The sequence below is a fragment of the Aquarana catesbeiana genome, linkage group LG03 (genome assembly GCF_042186555.1).
Source record: "Aquarana catesbeiana isolate 2022-GZ linkage group LG03, ASM4218655v1, whole genome shotgun sequence".
Lineage (NCBI taxonomy): Eukaryota > Metazoa > Chordata > Amphibia > Anura > Ranidae > Aquarana > Aquarana catesbeiana.
The window spans coordinates 179,976,371-179,990,196 of NC_133326.1; the positions used below are offsets into that span (position 1 = coordinate 179,976,371).

Consider the following 13,826-nt stretch of genomic DNA (forward strand, 5'->3'; position numbering starts at 1 on the left):
AGTTAAAGTTGAATTCACATATAAAATATATAAGGTTTTCCTAACCCCTAGATGGGGAAATTGCAATGAGTGCTCATGCGCTACCAAGCAATGTCAAATTTTGATCTAGTTTTAGTTATAGTCTTTTGACTAAAATGCCATTTTAGTTTTATTTTGTTCATCTAAATTGTTTTAGTTTTAGTCGTATTTTAGTAAACTAAAATCTCCAGTGCATTTTTTTCATCTAAAATCTAATGGATTTAGTTTTAATTCATTATTTAAGCATTTCTTTAGAATTGCCAAACTTATATACTCCTGGAGTAAAAATCTAACAACATGTTATAATTTATGGTATTAAGGTTTGAACATGCACTGCAGACACAGATTTAGCTTTTGCGATATATAACATCTTTATAAATAAAACAAAGTTTCTTAACAAACAAATATAACAAATATATTGCTTTTTGACAGACAGAAGTACAACTTGAAAATATAAAAAACTGTAAAATCTATTGGCTGTAATGCCATTGCACATATCACCTGAATATATTACCAACATTAAAAATGAAGAAAAAAAATAACAAAAGAAAAGGGCCACAGGTTGATCACCCATGATATAGGATATGCTCATTTTTGTATTGAAATGTTCCTAAACCCAGATATCTGCCCCCTTGCATAGCTAGGGCACAGCCACAGCCACAGGTCTACAGTATATGCAAATAGTTTAAAAAATCATGGTGTTTCTACCTTTTTTTAAATAATTCTCCTTGGGTTACTTGATTAAGGTTTCCATTATCACTGTGGCACAACGAGGGCAGGGGCAGAGCTAAGTCAATATCAGTGGCGTCACTAGGGTTGGTGTCACCCGGTGCCCAAAAAATTGGTGTCATCCCCTCCTCCACCAACTACCTCAGTACAGACCCCCCCCCCCCACTAACTACAGACCCTACTCCATCAATATAGACCCCCTCCCTCAGTACAGACCCCCTTCCATTAATATAGACCCCCGCTCAGTGCAGACCCCCTTTCCTCAGTATAGACCCCCCCACTAAGTACTGACCCCCTCCCTCAGTACAGACTCCCCTCCCTTATTGCAGACCCCCCATGAGTTCAGACACCCTCCCTCAGTGCAGAGTCTGCAGACCCCCCTCCATCAGTATCAACCTCCCACCTCAGTGCAGACCCCCCCATCAGTACATACTCCCCCCCTCAGTGCTGACCCCCATCAGTATGGAATCCCCCTCTCAGTGTAGACCCCTGCCCATTAGTATAGAATCCCCCCTCAGTGCAGAGCCCCCATTAGTATAGAATCCCCCCTCAGTGCAGAGCCCCCATCAGTATAGAATCCCCCCCTCAGTGCAGAGCCCCCATTAGTATGGAATCCCCCCTCAGGGCAGAGCCCCCATTAGCATAGACACCCCCCCTCAGTGCAGAGCCCCCATTAGCATAGACACCCCCCCTCAGTGCAGAGCCCCCATTAGCATAGACACCCCCCCTCAGTGCAGAGCCCCCATTAGCATAGACACCCCCTGCACCCACACATACATAAAGTTTACAGACCTCAGAACAGCGCGGATAAACAGAGAGGAGGGGGAGGCGGCTTCAGTCCGCTGCGCTGAGGGACACAGCGCAAGTCCGGAGGAGCAGATCAGGGCAGCGGGCAGTGTTAGCGGTGCGTGCCGCTACCTACGGGTGTCACCCCTCTGGAGGGTGTCACCCGGGTGCGGCCTGCACTCCCCGCACCCACCTAACAACGCCACTGGTCAATATGTCACAATCTTTGAAAAGAAAAAAGTGGAAAATTCCCCACGGGGCTTTTTAGCAGCAAATAGGAGTCAAATATTTTGTAAAAAATCACAGATTTTTTATTATTATTTCAAAGGATGGTTAGACACAAAACATATATAAAAAAATAATTAAAATATGAGCTCTGGTATATACAAAGTGAGAAAAAATTAGGCTAGGAAAGGTTATACATCAAAGGTGATACATTGTTACACTTGAAATTGCACTATCCGATGTATGATTCTCATATATGTGTTGCTATGATGTAGATGTTATAGCCAATATGTCACATGACGTCACTTTAGCCATTACATGCTCTCCCTTCCAGGCCAGAGTGGAGTGTGCTGTCACTCAAGCATCTGATCTGTTATAGGGAGCAGAGCACATGCCTGGCTGACTGTGCTCTGAATGGTCTGGAAGGGAGGGCATGTAATAGCTAAGGTGACTTCACATAACATGTAACACGCTGTGGTTTAGCTCTGACCTCCTCTCTGGCCATGCTGTAGTGATTGAATTAACATCTATCACGTGACCTAGGAAGTAAGTCATGTATAGCAAGCAACACATGACTTACTTATTAGGTTAAATGGGGAGCATGCAAACTATGATGACATCACTACAGTGGCTCTATGAGCCTGCAGATCATTGCCATCAGAAGAAGGGAAGCATTAGGAATGGAGGAATCACCTGGTTCTTTCTATTAGAGGAAGAATCTTTATGAAATACAATGGGAACAGTTATATATTAAATGTAATTAGGAAGTTTGAGTTTTTTTTTCTGTGGGGGTTTATAGCACTTGCTAGAAATAAAAATAGGTGTATTTATCATGGGAGCATATTGCAACGCAATACTGTATCTCAGTTGCTTCAAAGTTTAATAAATTAGGTGAAGCTTAATTTTGAAAAGAAAGAATACCCAAACATATGCAAGTAACATATATATATATATATATATATATATATATATATATATATATATATATATATATATATATACTGTATATATATATATATATATATACAGTGTATATAAACACCATGTTTGCTTACACATGATCGGATGATGAAAGTCAGCAGAGCTTCCTCTAATTTAATAAGCTATAAAACTGCAGACTGCACAGGGCAAAGGACAGCACTGAATTTCTGTACTAATAGGGTTTACACAACCTTTGAATACCATAGTGGAACCTAAAAAACACAAAAGCTAAAACTGTGTGGTAATCAAAAATCTTTTTTTGACACCACATAAATAACATAAGTGAAGCGGACTTTTTATTGGGTCTTCTTGCTAGGCTACTGAAAATGACTGCTCTTTGTTCAGCATAATTTAGACACCTATGTAAAAATGTCTAGTGCCTTATGGGGTTTATTGCAATTTCTTGCAGTAATACTAAACTTAGGCAAACCGTTTACACGAGACAGTGGCTGGAAGGAGTGACCGATGCACAATTTTATTTGTTAAACAATCATGACATAAACCGCACATGGCTGGCAGTGGATATTTTCACACTGTGCTGTCAACTGTAGCACCAGCCTTATCTTGGAGCAATCATGATCAATTGGAAAATCCATGAATGCACAAGTAGGGGCAGCCCACAGATATACAGTAATATTGTTTCCTGATCTGACCATTATTGCCTTGATAAACTGATGATCATCTCTAGTTTGTGGCTAACCTCAGGCTCCCCAGACAGTTTATGTGGGGCTTAATCCTCATTAGCACAGTTTTATTTCTTCTTAAAGGAGAAGTAGGACCAATGCTCTTTTGGCCTTACCTCTCCTGTGGGTCACAGCAGTGCACTTAGTTCTGAGCTGGTCCAGGCCCTGGAGGGATCCAGAATGTATTGTTGGGATACACCCAGATGCCAAAGCAGCAGCTGACTCATCCTCCTAGTGCACTGCTGAGAGTCTGAACCAGTCCCTCCCACCCCCTCCAAAACCTGGTGCTCCAGTGAGTGCTGGAGGGGCAGAGCAGAGAGCAAGTGACTCACAGTCATCATCTCTCTGCTCACTGAAGACCAAGAACTGAAAGATCAGCGGTCTTTGATCATTCAGTTCATGGTCTTAGAGGTGGTGGGGACAGATGCAGCATTGGATCAATGCTGCATCTACCTAGGTGAGGATGTTGTTTTGGTTTTTTTTTTGTTTTTTGTTTTTTGGAAAAGCCTTACTTTTCTTGTAAGTAGTGCCCACAAACAACAACTATGAAAAAAGAAAAAAATACTTAAGCATACCATATGTATATTCTGTGTGTATATACAGTAAATTGGAAAAATATTGTAATATAGTAGACTGTTGGGTCTAAGATTACATTCTTAGATTGTAAGCTCTAAGGAGCAGGGCCCTCTAATTCCTACTGTATCAAAGTGTATTGTATTTGTACTGTCTACCCTCAAGTTGTAAAGCGCTACGTAAACTGTTGGCACTATATAAATCCTGTATAATAATAATAATAATCTCATCTATTCAACCAAACACTGAACCTGATTTACTAAAATAAAGGAACATAAATAAGTATAGTACACCTACACTGAAGTCTTGCATGTGTAAGTACACATAGTAATCGCAGTCCCCAATCTCTAGCTCATTGTACTTTGATGTTCAGTGTGTATGGTCATAAAATATACATATGGATAGTATGTCTAAATTGCATACCCACATCAGCATCTGCCCTAAAATGAATAAATCAAAATAAAGACACCTAATCAAACAGAATCAATAAGAAATCAAATATGCTTGCCAGGCTAAATGGCATGTCAACAAACCTTGTACACTAAACAGTTGTAGCAAAAAAAAAAAAATAGAGTGCAAGTATTTATTTGATGCAATCTCCATTTGAAGCCCCAGCATATGGAATCTCATACAACAGATGGTGGCTGAACTTCTTCACATGCACACAAAGATATGCTTATGCACAAACCTATTCTGTGAGTATACAAGTGCTGCGAGTGCACTTGGATTGTGAGTACACGAGTGCTGCGAGTGCACGTAGACTGAGTACACGAGTGCTGCAAGTGCACGTGGACTGTGAGTACACGAGTGCTGCGAGTGCACGTAGACTGTGAGTACACGGGTGCTGCGAGTTCATGCGGACTGCATTGTTGAGTATTAGTGTCAGGAAGCTAGTTGTTAGTTAATTTTGGACAGGGTATAATACACAATCCTCATTAAATAATTAGTAGGTACTATGACGGGTGGGTCCAGTGAGAGTGGAGGAGAGCCAAAGGAAAAGGAAAGACAGATTCTGGTGGTAGGGGACTCAGTTCTTTGAAGGACAGAGAGGGCAATCTGTGACAAAGACCTGAAGCGCCTAACTGTATGCTGTCTACCGGTTGCTCTGGTTTGGCACATTTTAATTATCCAGACATAGACTGGGCGGAAGGAACTGCGCATTTGTCTAATGCCCCGTACACACGGTCGGACTTTGTTCGGACATTCCGACAACAAAATCCTAGGATTTTTTCCGACGGATGTTGGCTCAAACTTGTCTTGCATACACTCAGTCACACAAAGTTGTCGGAAAATCCGATCGTTCTAAACACGGTGACATAAAACACGTACGTCGGGACTATAAACGGGGCAGTGGCCAATAGCTTTCATCTCTTTATTTATTCTGAGCATGCATGGCACTTTGTCCGTCGGATTTGTGTACACACGATCGGATTTTCCGACAACGGATTTTGTTGTCGGAAAATTTTATAGCCTGCTCTCATGCCCCGTACACACGGTCGGATTTTCCGATGGAAAATGTCCGATCGGAGTGTGTTGGCTCCATCGGACATTTTCCATTGGATTTTCCGACACACAAAGTTTGAGAGCAGGCTATAAAATTTTCCGACAACAAAATCCGTTGTCAGAAATTCCGATCGTGTGTACACAAATCCGACGGACAAAGTGCCACTCATGCTCAGAATAAATAAAGAGATGAAAGCTATTGGCCACTTCCCCATTTATAGTCCCGACGTACGTGTTTTACGTCACCGTGTTTAGAACGATCAGATTTTCCGACAACTTTGTGTGACCGTGTGTATGCAAGACAAGTTTGAGCCAACATCCGTCGGAAAAAATCCTAGGATTTTGTTGTCGAAATGTCGGAACAAAGTCCGACCGTGTGTACGGGGCATCAAACTTTGTGTGTCGGAAAATCCGATGGAAAATGTCCGATGGAGCCCACACACGGTCGGAATTTCCGACAACACACTCCGATCGGACATTTTCCATCGGAAAATCCGACCATGTGTACGGGGCATAAGGCTCACCAGTTCCTAAATGTCTTGCAGGACAATTTCATGGGTCAGATGGCAGACGCACCATCTAAAAACAAAGCATTACTAGACCTACTGATTATCAACAAAACAGACCTGATCACGCATGTGAAAATAAGGGGCAATTTAGGAAACAGTAATCACATGTCAATTAGCTTCAGCATAAATCATACAAATAGGAAACATAAGGGGAATATGAAGACTTATATAAAGACTGAATTTCAAAAGAGCCAACTTCCCTAAACTACGAACCTTGCTAGAAGATATTAATTGGGATAAAATCTTAGGAACAAAGAAAACAGAGGAGAGATGGGTTTGCTTTAAGAGCATATTAAATAAGGGCATTAGCCAGTGCATCCCATTGGGAAATACATTTAAAAGAGCGAACAGAAGTCCTGGATGGCTTAAGTCCAATGTAAAAATGCATATAAAAGCAAAGGAGAAGGCCTTTAAAAAATACAAGACTGAGGGATCATCATCAGCATTCAGACTTTACAAAAAATGCAACAAGAGATGTAAGGGTGCAATTAGAGCAGCTAAGATAGAACACGAAAGACACATAACAGAGGAGAGCAAAAAAAACCCCAACAAATTATTTAGGTATATAAACAGTAAAAGAGGGAGGACAGACCATATTGGCCCCATAAAGAATGAGGAAGGGAATCTGGTTACAAAGGATGGTAAGATGGTGAAGGTATTGAATGTATTCTTCTCCTCAGTCATCAAGAGGGAATTGCGGGGCTTCAGTAACTAAAACTGCAATGTTTATCCTCATGACACATCACAGGAAACACCCTCATGGCTAACAGAGAACAGAATGAGAAATAGACTTGAAAAACTTAACATTAATAAGTCACTGGGACCAAATGGCTTGCACCTGAGGGCCCTTAGGGAACTCAGTCACGTAATTGCCAGACTATCGTTCCTAATTTTTACTGACAGTCTACTAACTGGAATGGTACCAGCTGATTGGAAAAAAGCCAATGTAGCACCAATATTTAAAAAAGGGCCAAAATACATCCCTGGGAATTACAGACCAGTTAGCCTAAAATCAATAGTATGCAAGCTCTTGGAGGGGATGATAAGGGAATATATACAAGATTTTAGTAATGAAAACAGTATCATTAGCAGTAATCAGCATGGATTCATGAAGAATTGTTCTTGCCAAACCAATCTATTAAACTTCTATGAGGAGGTGAGCTGCCATCTAGATAAAGGAAGGCCCATAGACGTGATGTATCTGGATTTTTCAAAAGCATTTGACACAGTTCCCCATAAACGTTTACTGTACAAAGTAAGGTCAGTTGGCATGGACCATTGGGTAAGTGCATGGATTGAAAACTGGCTACAAGGGCGAGTTCAGAGGGTAGTGATAAATGGGGAGTATGGTCAGGGGTGGAAAGTGGGGTCCTTGCAAGTAGATCTGAACAAATTAATGGGGTGGGCAACTACATGGCAAATGAGGTTTAACCACTTGACCACTGGGCACTTAAACCCCCTTAATAACCAGACCAATTTTCAGCTTTTGGTGCTCTCACATTTTGAATGACAATTACTCAGTCATGCAATACTGTATCTATATGAATTTTTTGTCCTTTTTTTCACACAAATAGAGCTTTCTTTTGGTGGTATTTAATCACCGCTGGGTTCTTTATTTTTTGCGCTATAAAAGAAAAAAGACCGAAAAATCTGTAAAAAAATAAATTTTTCTTCATTTCTGTTATAAAATTTTGAAAGTTAGTAATTTTTCTTCATATATTTTGGCCAAAATTTATACCGCTACATATCTTTGGTAAAAATAACCCAAATTAGTGTATATTATTTGGTCTTTGTGAAAGTTATAGCGTCCACAAGCTATGGTACCAATATCTGAAAATTGATCACACCTGAAGTACTGACGGCCTATCTCATTTCTTGAGACCCTAACATGCCAGAAAAGTACAAATACCCACCAAATGACCCCTTTTTGGAAAGAAGACATTTCAAGGTATTTAGAAAGATGCATGATGAGTTTTTTGAAGTTGTCATTTTTTCCCACAATTCTTTGCAAAATCAAGTTTTTTTTTTTTCTTTTTTTTTTTCACAAAATTGTCATATTAGCAGGTTATTTCTCACACACAGCATATGCATACCACAAATTACACCCCAAAACACATTCTGCTATTACTCCCGAGTATGGCGATACCACATGTGTGAGACTTTTACACAGCGTGGCCACATACAGAGGCCCAACATGCAGGGGAGCACCTTCAGGCGTTCTGGAGCACCCAGGCCAATTCTGACATTTCTCTCCTACATGTAAAAATCATCATTTATTTGCTAGAAAATTACATAGAACCCCAAAACATTATATATGTTTTTTTAGCAAAGACCCTAGAGAATACAATAGCGGTCATTGCAACTTTTTATCTCGCACGATATTTGCGCAGCAATTTTTGGAACGCGTTTTTTTTGGAAAAAAAACTGTTTTTTGCTTTAAAAAAAAAACAAAACAGTAAGGTTAGCCCAATGTTTTTGCATAATATGAAAGATGAAGTTACGCCGAGTTAATAGATACCTAACATGTCACCTTTCAAAATTGCACACGCTTGTGGAATGGCGCCAAACTTCACCACTTAAAAATCCCCATAGGCGACGCTTTAAAATTTTTTACTGGTTACAAATTTTGAGTTACAGAGGAGGTCTAGGGCCAAAATTATTGCTCTCGCTCTACTGATCGCAGCGATACCTCACATGTGTGATTTGAACACCGTTTTCATATGTGGGCGGGACTTACGTATGCGTTCGCTTCTGCATGCAAGCACACGGGGACAGGGGCGCCAAACTTCACCACTTAAAAATCCCCATAGGCGACGCTTTAAAATTTTTTACTGGTTACAAATTTTGAGTTACAGAGGAGGTCTAGGGCCAGAATTATTGCTCTCGCTCTACCGATCGCAGCGATACCTCACATGTGTGATTTGAACACCGTTTTCATATGTGGGCGGGACTTACGTATGCGTTCGCTTCTGCATGCAAGCACACGGGGACAGGGGCGCTTTAAAAAATTTTTATTTTTTTTTTTTGTGCATTTTACTTTATTTATTTTAGTTTGACACTTTTTTCCAAAAAAAAAAAATGTTTTGATCACTTTTATTCCTATTACAAGGAATGTAAACATCCCTTGTAATAGGAATATGGCATGACAGGTCCTCTTTACAGTGAGATATGGGGTCAATAAGACCCCACATCTCACCTCTAGGCTGTTCCTGAAATAAAAAAAAAAAAAAAAAAAAGATCCTGGCTTCGATCATAGCGGTGAGTCGGTAGAAGCACCGGAGGGCGGCAGGAGGGGGGGCGTCCCCTCTCGCCTCCCGTAAGAACGATCAAGCAGTGTAACAGCCGCTACGATCATTCTTATGGTGTAGGGAATCGCCGGCTGAAAAAGATGATATCTGAATGATGCCTGTAGCTGCACCCATCATTCAGATATCCCCGCACAAAGTCAAGGACGTCGTATGACGGAAGGCGGGAAGTGGTTAAAACGCTTTTTTTTTTTTTAACACAAAGTTGTCCATTTATACAATATTTCCAACACATAGCATGTATATACCAAAAATGACCCCCCAAAATAGATTCTCCTACTATTCCTGAGTACGGCGATACCACATGTGTGAGACTTCCACAGCCTGGCCACATACAGAGGCTGGGTACGGCTGAGCATGGCTGGGTATTGCAGAGTATCGCCGAGTATGACTGGGTATGGCAGAGTATGGCTGGGTATCACCGAGTATTGCAGAGTATGGCTGGGTATCACCGAGTATTGCAGAGTATGGCTGGGTATTGCAGAGTATGGCTGGGTATCACCGAGTATTGCAGAGTATGGCTGGGTATGGCAGAGTATGGCTGGGTATGGCAGAGTATGGCTGGGTATGGCAGAGTATTGCGGGTTATGGCAGAGTATTGCAGATTTTTGTGGGGTATTGCAGAGCATGGCTGGGTATGGCAGAGTATGGCTGGGTATCACTGAGTATTGCAGAGTATGGCTGGGTATTGCGGGATATTTCAGGGTATTGCAGGGTATGGCAGAGTATTGCGGGGTATTCCAGGGTATGGCAGAGTATTGCGGGGTATTGCAGGGTATGGCAGAGTATTGCGGGGTATTCCAGGGTATGGCAGAGTATTGCGGGGTATTGCAGGGTATGGCAGAGTATTGCGGGGTATGGCAGAGTATCGCAGGGTATGGCAAAGTATTGCGGGGTATGGCAGAGTATTGCGGGGTATGGCAGAGTATTGCGGGGTATGGCAGAGTATTGCGGGGTATTTCAGGGTATTGCAGGGTATGGCAGAGTATTTCGGGGTATTGCAGGGTATGGCAGAGTATTGCGGGGTATTGCAGGGTATGGCAGAGTATTGTGGGGTATTCCAGGGTATGGCAGAGTATTGTGGGGTATTCCAGGGTATGGCAGAGTATTGTGGGGTATTCCAGGGTATGGCAGAGTATTGCGGGGTATGGCAGAGTATTGCGGGGTATTCCAGGGTATGGCAGAGTATTGGGGGGTATGGCAGAGTATTTTGGGGTATTGCAGGGTATGGCAGAGTATTGCGAGGTATTGCGGGGTATGGCAGAGTATTGCGGGGTATGGCAGAGTATTGCGGGGTATTGCAGGGTATGGCAGAGTATTGCGGGGTATGGCAGAGTATTGCGGGGTATTGCAGGGTATGGCAGAGTATTGCGGGGTATTGCAGGGTATGGCAGAGTATTGCGGGGTATTCCAGGGTATGGCAGAGTATTGCGGGGTATTGCAGAGGGAATTGCAGAGTATTGCACAGCATTGCAGGGCATGCAGAGTAGTAGGGATGGCTGAGCATGGATGGATGGATGGCTGGATGTCTCTGTGCAGCGCTGTGGGCACTACAGATGCAGCCCACAACGCTGCAGCCATCCATCCATCCGCCTCTTCGGTCACTGTGTACCGATCGGTACACAGGAGGGGAGGAGAGGGGGAGGAGAGGAACCGGCGTCATCAGATGACGCCGGTTTGTTTACATGTGATCGCTCCGTCATTTGACGGAGCGATCACATGGTAAACGGCCGCGATCAGCGGCCATTTACCGGGATCTGTGATGCGCCGGGTCCTGTGGACCCGGCGATCACGGATGCTCTCGAGTGCGCGCCCTAGGGGGCGCGCGAGAGCAGAATTCTGGGAGGACGTCCCTGGACGTCCTCCCAGAGTTAAACAACCACCCTGTAGCCGTCATTTGGCTATGGGCCGGTTGTTAAGTGGTTAATATGGAAAAATTTAAAATAATGCATTTGGGTGGCAAAAATATTAATGCAATCTACTTGCTGGGAGGAGAACCACTGGGGGAATCAAGCATGGAATAGGTCCTGGGGGTCATAGTAGATGATAGGTTCAGCAATGGCATGCTGCTAACAAAGCAAACAGAATATTGGTATGCAGGGGATTAACTCAAGAGATAAAGCAATAATTTTCCCACTTTACAGGACTCTGTTCCGGCCTCACTTGGAGTATGCTGTCCAGTTCTGGGCACCAGTCCTCAGGAAGGATGTGCTGGAAATGGAGCGAGTATAGAAAAGGGCAACAAAACTAATAAAGGAACTGGAGGATATTAGTTATGAAGAAAGGTTACGAGCACTGAACTTATTCTCTCTGGAGAAGAGACGCTTGAGAGGGGATATGATTTCAATTTACAAATACCATACTGGTGACCCCTCAATAGGGATGAAACTTTTTTGTGCAAGGGAGTTTAATAAGACACGTGGCCACTCAAATTAGAAGAAAAGAGGCTTAACCTTAAACTGTGTAGAGGGTTCTTTACTGTAAGAGCGGCAAGGATATAGAATTCTCTTCCACGGGTAGTGATTTCAGCGGAGAGCATTGATAGTTTCAAGAAACTATTAGATAAACATCTGAACAACCACAACATACAGGTATATACAATCTAATACTGACATAAAATCACACACATAGGTTGGACTTGATGGACTTGTGTCTTTTTTCAACCACACCTACTTTGTAACTATGTAACTCTTCCTCTTCACACACACTCCGCGTTCACTGAGACTTTTGCAAATAAGAATTTTTTGCACTTCATGCTCTTTTATTCCATGGCATGCACATTTAATAATGCAAACAGTGGTTAAATAGACCCATGAACACATTTTTGACAATACTATGGCTTACTAGAGATGCTGAAACATATAGTATATTGTATAGTAAACCACACTTGTTAGTATATTTCTTGTATATAGTTTGTTGCCCGCTACTTACTTCTGCATGCATCACAGGCACATAGTAAATTCAGCAGGAATGCAATTTGTCTGTCCATGTATAATAGATGTAATGGCATTATTTTGCTAAACTGATATCTAACATTAATCTTCGAAATCAAGTCAACATGATCTATTTACAACATACTAATTACAGACTGACTTGCGTGAATAATTGCTTTTCTCTGGATGAAAAATGTATACATTTAAATATGAATACCGAATATTAAAATGAACTATGAAATTGTATCGCAAACATTTTTATTTTCAGAATGAATGTACTAATAAAATTTTATTTCCCAGCAAACGACTATGACGGTGATCTTCAGCATGGGAAAATGATTATTGTAGGAAATGAGAAATGCAATGAGTATCACAAGGGGAGGATTACTGTCAATGAGTCTGAAATTTGTGCCATGAACGAGACTGCCAATGTTGCACCCTGTGAGGTAAGACAAAGAAATTATTATTATCTTGGAATAATCAAATGTACTTGATCATTTTTAGATGCTAAAGAAAACAGTTATTTGCCATAGGCAGATGTTTTTGTTTTATAAAGTGGAAATAAATGTAGTATTTTCATACACAAAGAACAGATGGTGTGTTAACTATCTCACAGCAGAACATTTCCACCTAAATTCCAAGCCTAGTCCTTATTAGGATTTCTTACACTAGATGTTTAGCTAGTCTTATGCCGCCTACACACAACCGGAATTTTCATTGGAAAAACCTTGGATGTTTTTTTTCGACGGAATCCCGCTCAAGCTTGGCTTGCATACACACGGTCACACAAAAGTTCTCTGAACTTTCGACCATCAAGAATGCGGTGATGTACAACACTACGGCGAGCCAAGAAAATTAAGTTCAATGCTTCCGAGCATGCGTCGAATTGTTTCCGAGCATGCGTAGGAATTTTGCGCGTCAGAATTGCCACAGACAATCGGAATTTCCGACGGAAAAAAAGAGAACCTGCTCTCAATCTTTTGCTGGCGGAAATTCACACGGTCGGAATTTCCGTCCAAACGCTCACATCAGACTTTTGCTGGTGGAATTTCCGATCGTGTGTACGCGACATTAGAGGTACTGCTTCTTGATGAGTATACACACAAAGCTGAACAAAAACAAATGATCAATCACTATACTAACACACACAATGTTAGTGCAGTGATCTTCCTTGCTGTTCCTTTTGTATTCTAACAGGGGGCCTGCCCCCTCCCACCAGAACACACTGATTGGCTGCCAGCGCTGATCGGATGCTGGTTTTCCAGCATGTTCCTTTGATAAAAGCTGGTCCTTAGATCGGCTTCTGTCAAAAAGACAGCTGTACACAATGTCCAAATGTTGGGTCGGTTCTGTTGAATTGGCTGATATTCGGCCCATGTGTACCCAGCCTTATGCTTATGTAGCTGAAGTCTGCTGATTATTATTATTATTATTATTAGGATATTATTAGGATAGGCAGCCCAACAGCCAACTGAAGGAGCCAAGTTCTACTTCATGAACATAAAATTACACACCAATTAT

At 41.9% G+C, this 13,826-nt stretch overlaps 1 protein-coding gene across 3 annotated transcripts in view; it reads left to right on the forward strand.

The window, feature by feature from the left end:
* Positions 1-13,826, forward strand: part of HGF (hepatocyte growth factor) — a 192,195-nt gene that overhangs the window by 170,378 nt on the left and 7,991 nt on the right. For all 3 annotated transcript variants that reach the window (XM_073619566.1, XM_073619565.1, XM_073619567.1), the window contains exon 17: positions 12,606-12,751. In XM_073619566.1, coding sequence (XP_073475667.1) covers positions 12,606-12,751 — 146 coding nt within the window. The remainder of the gene's footprint in view (positions 1-12,605; positions 12,752-13,826) is intronic.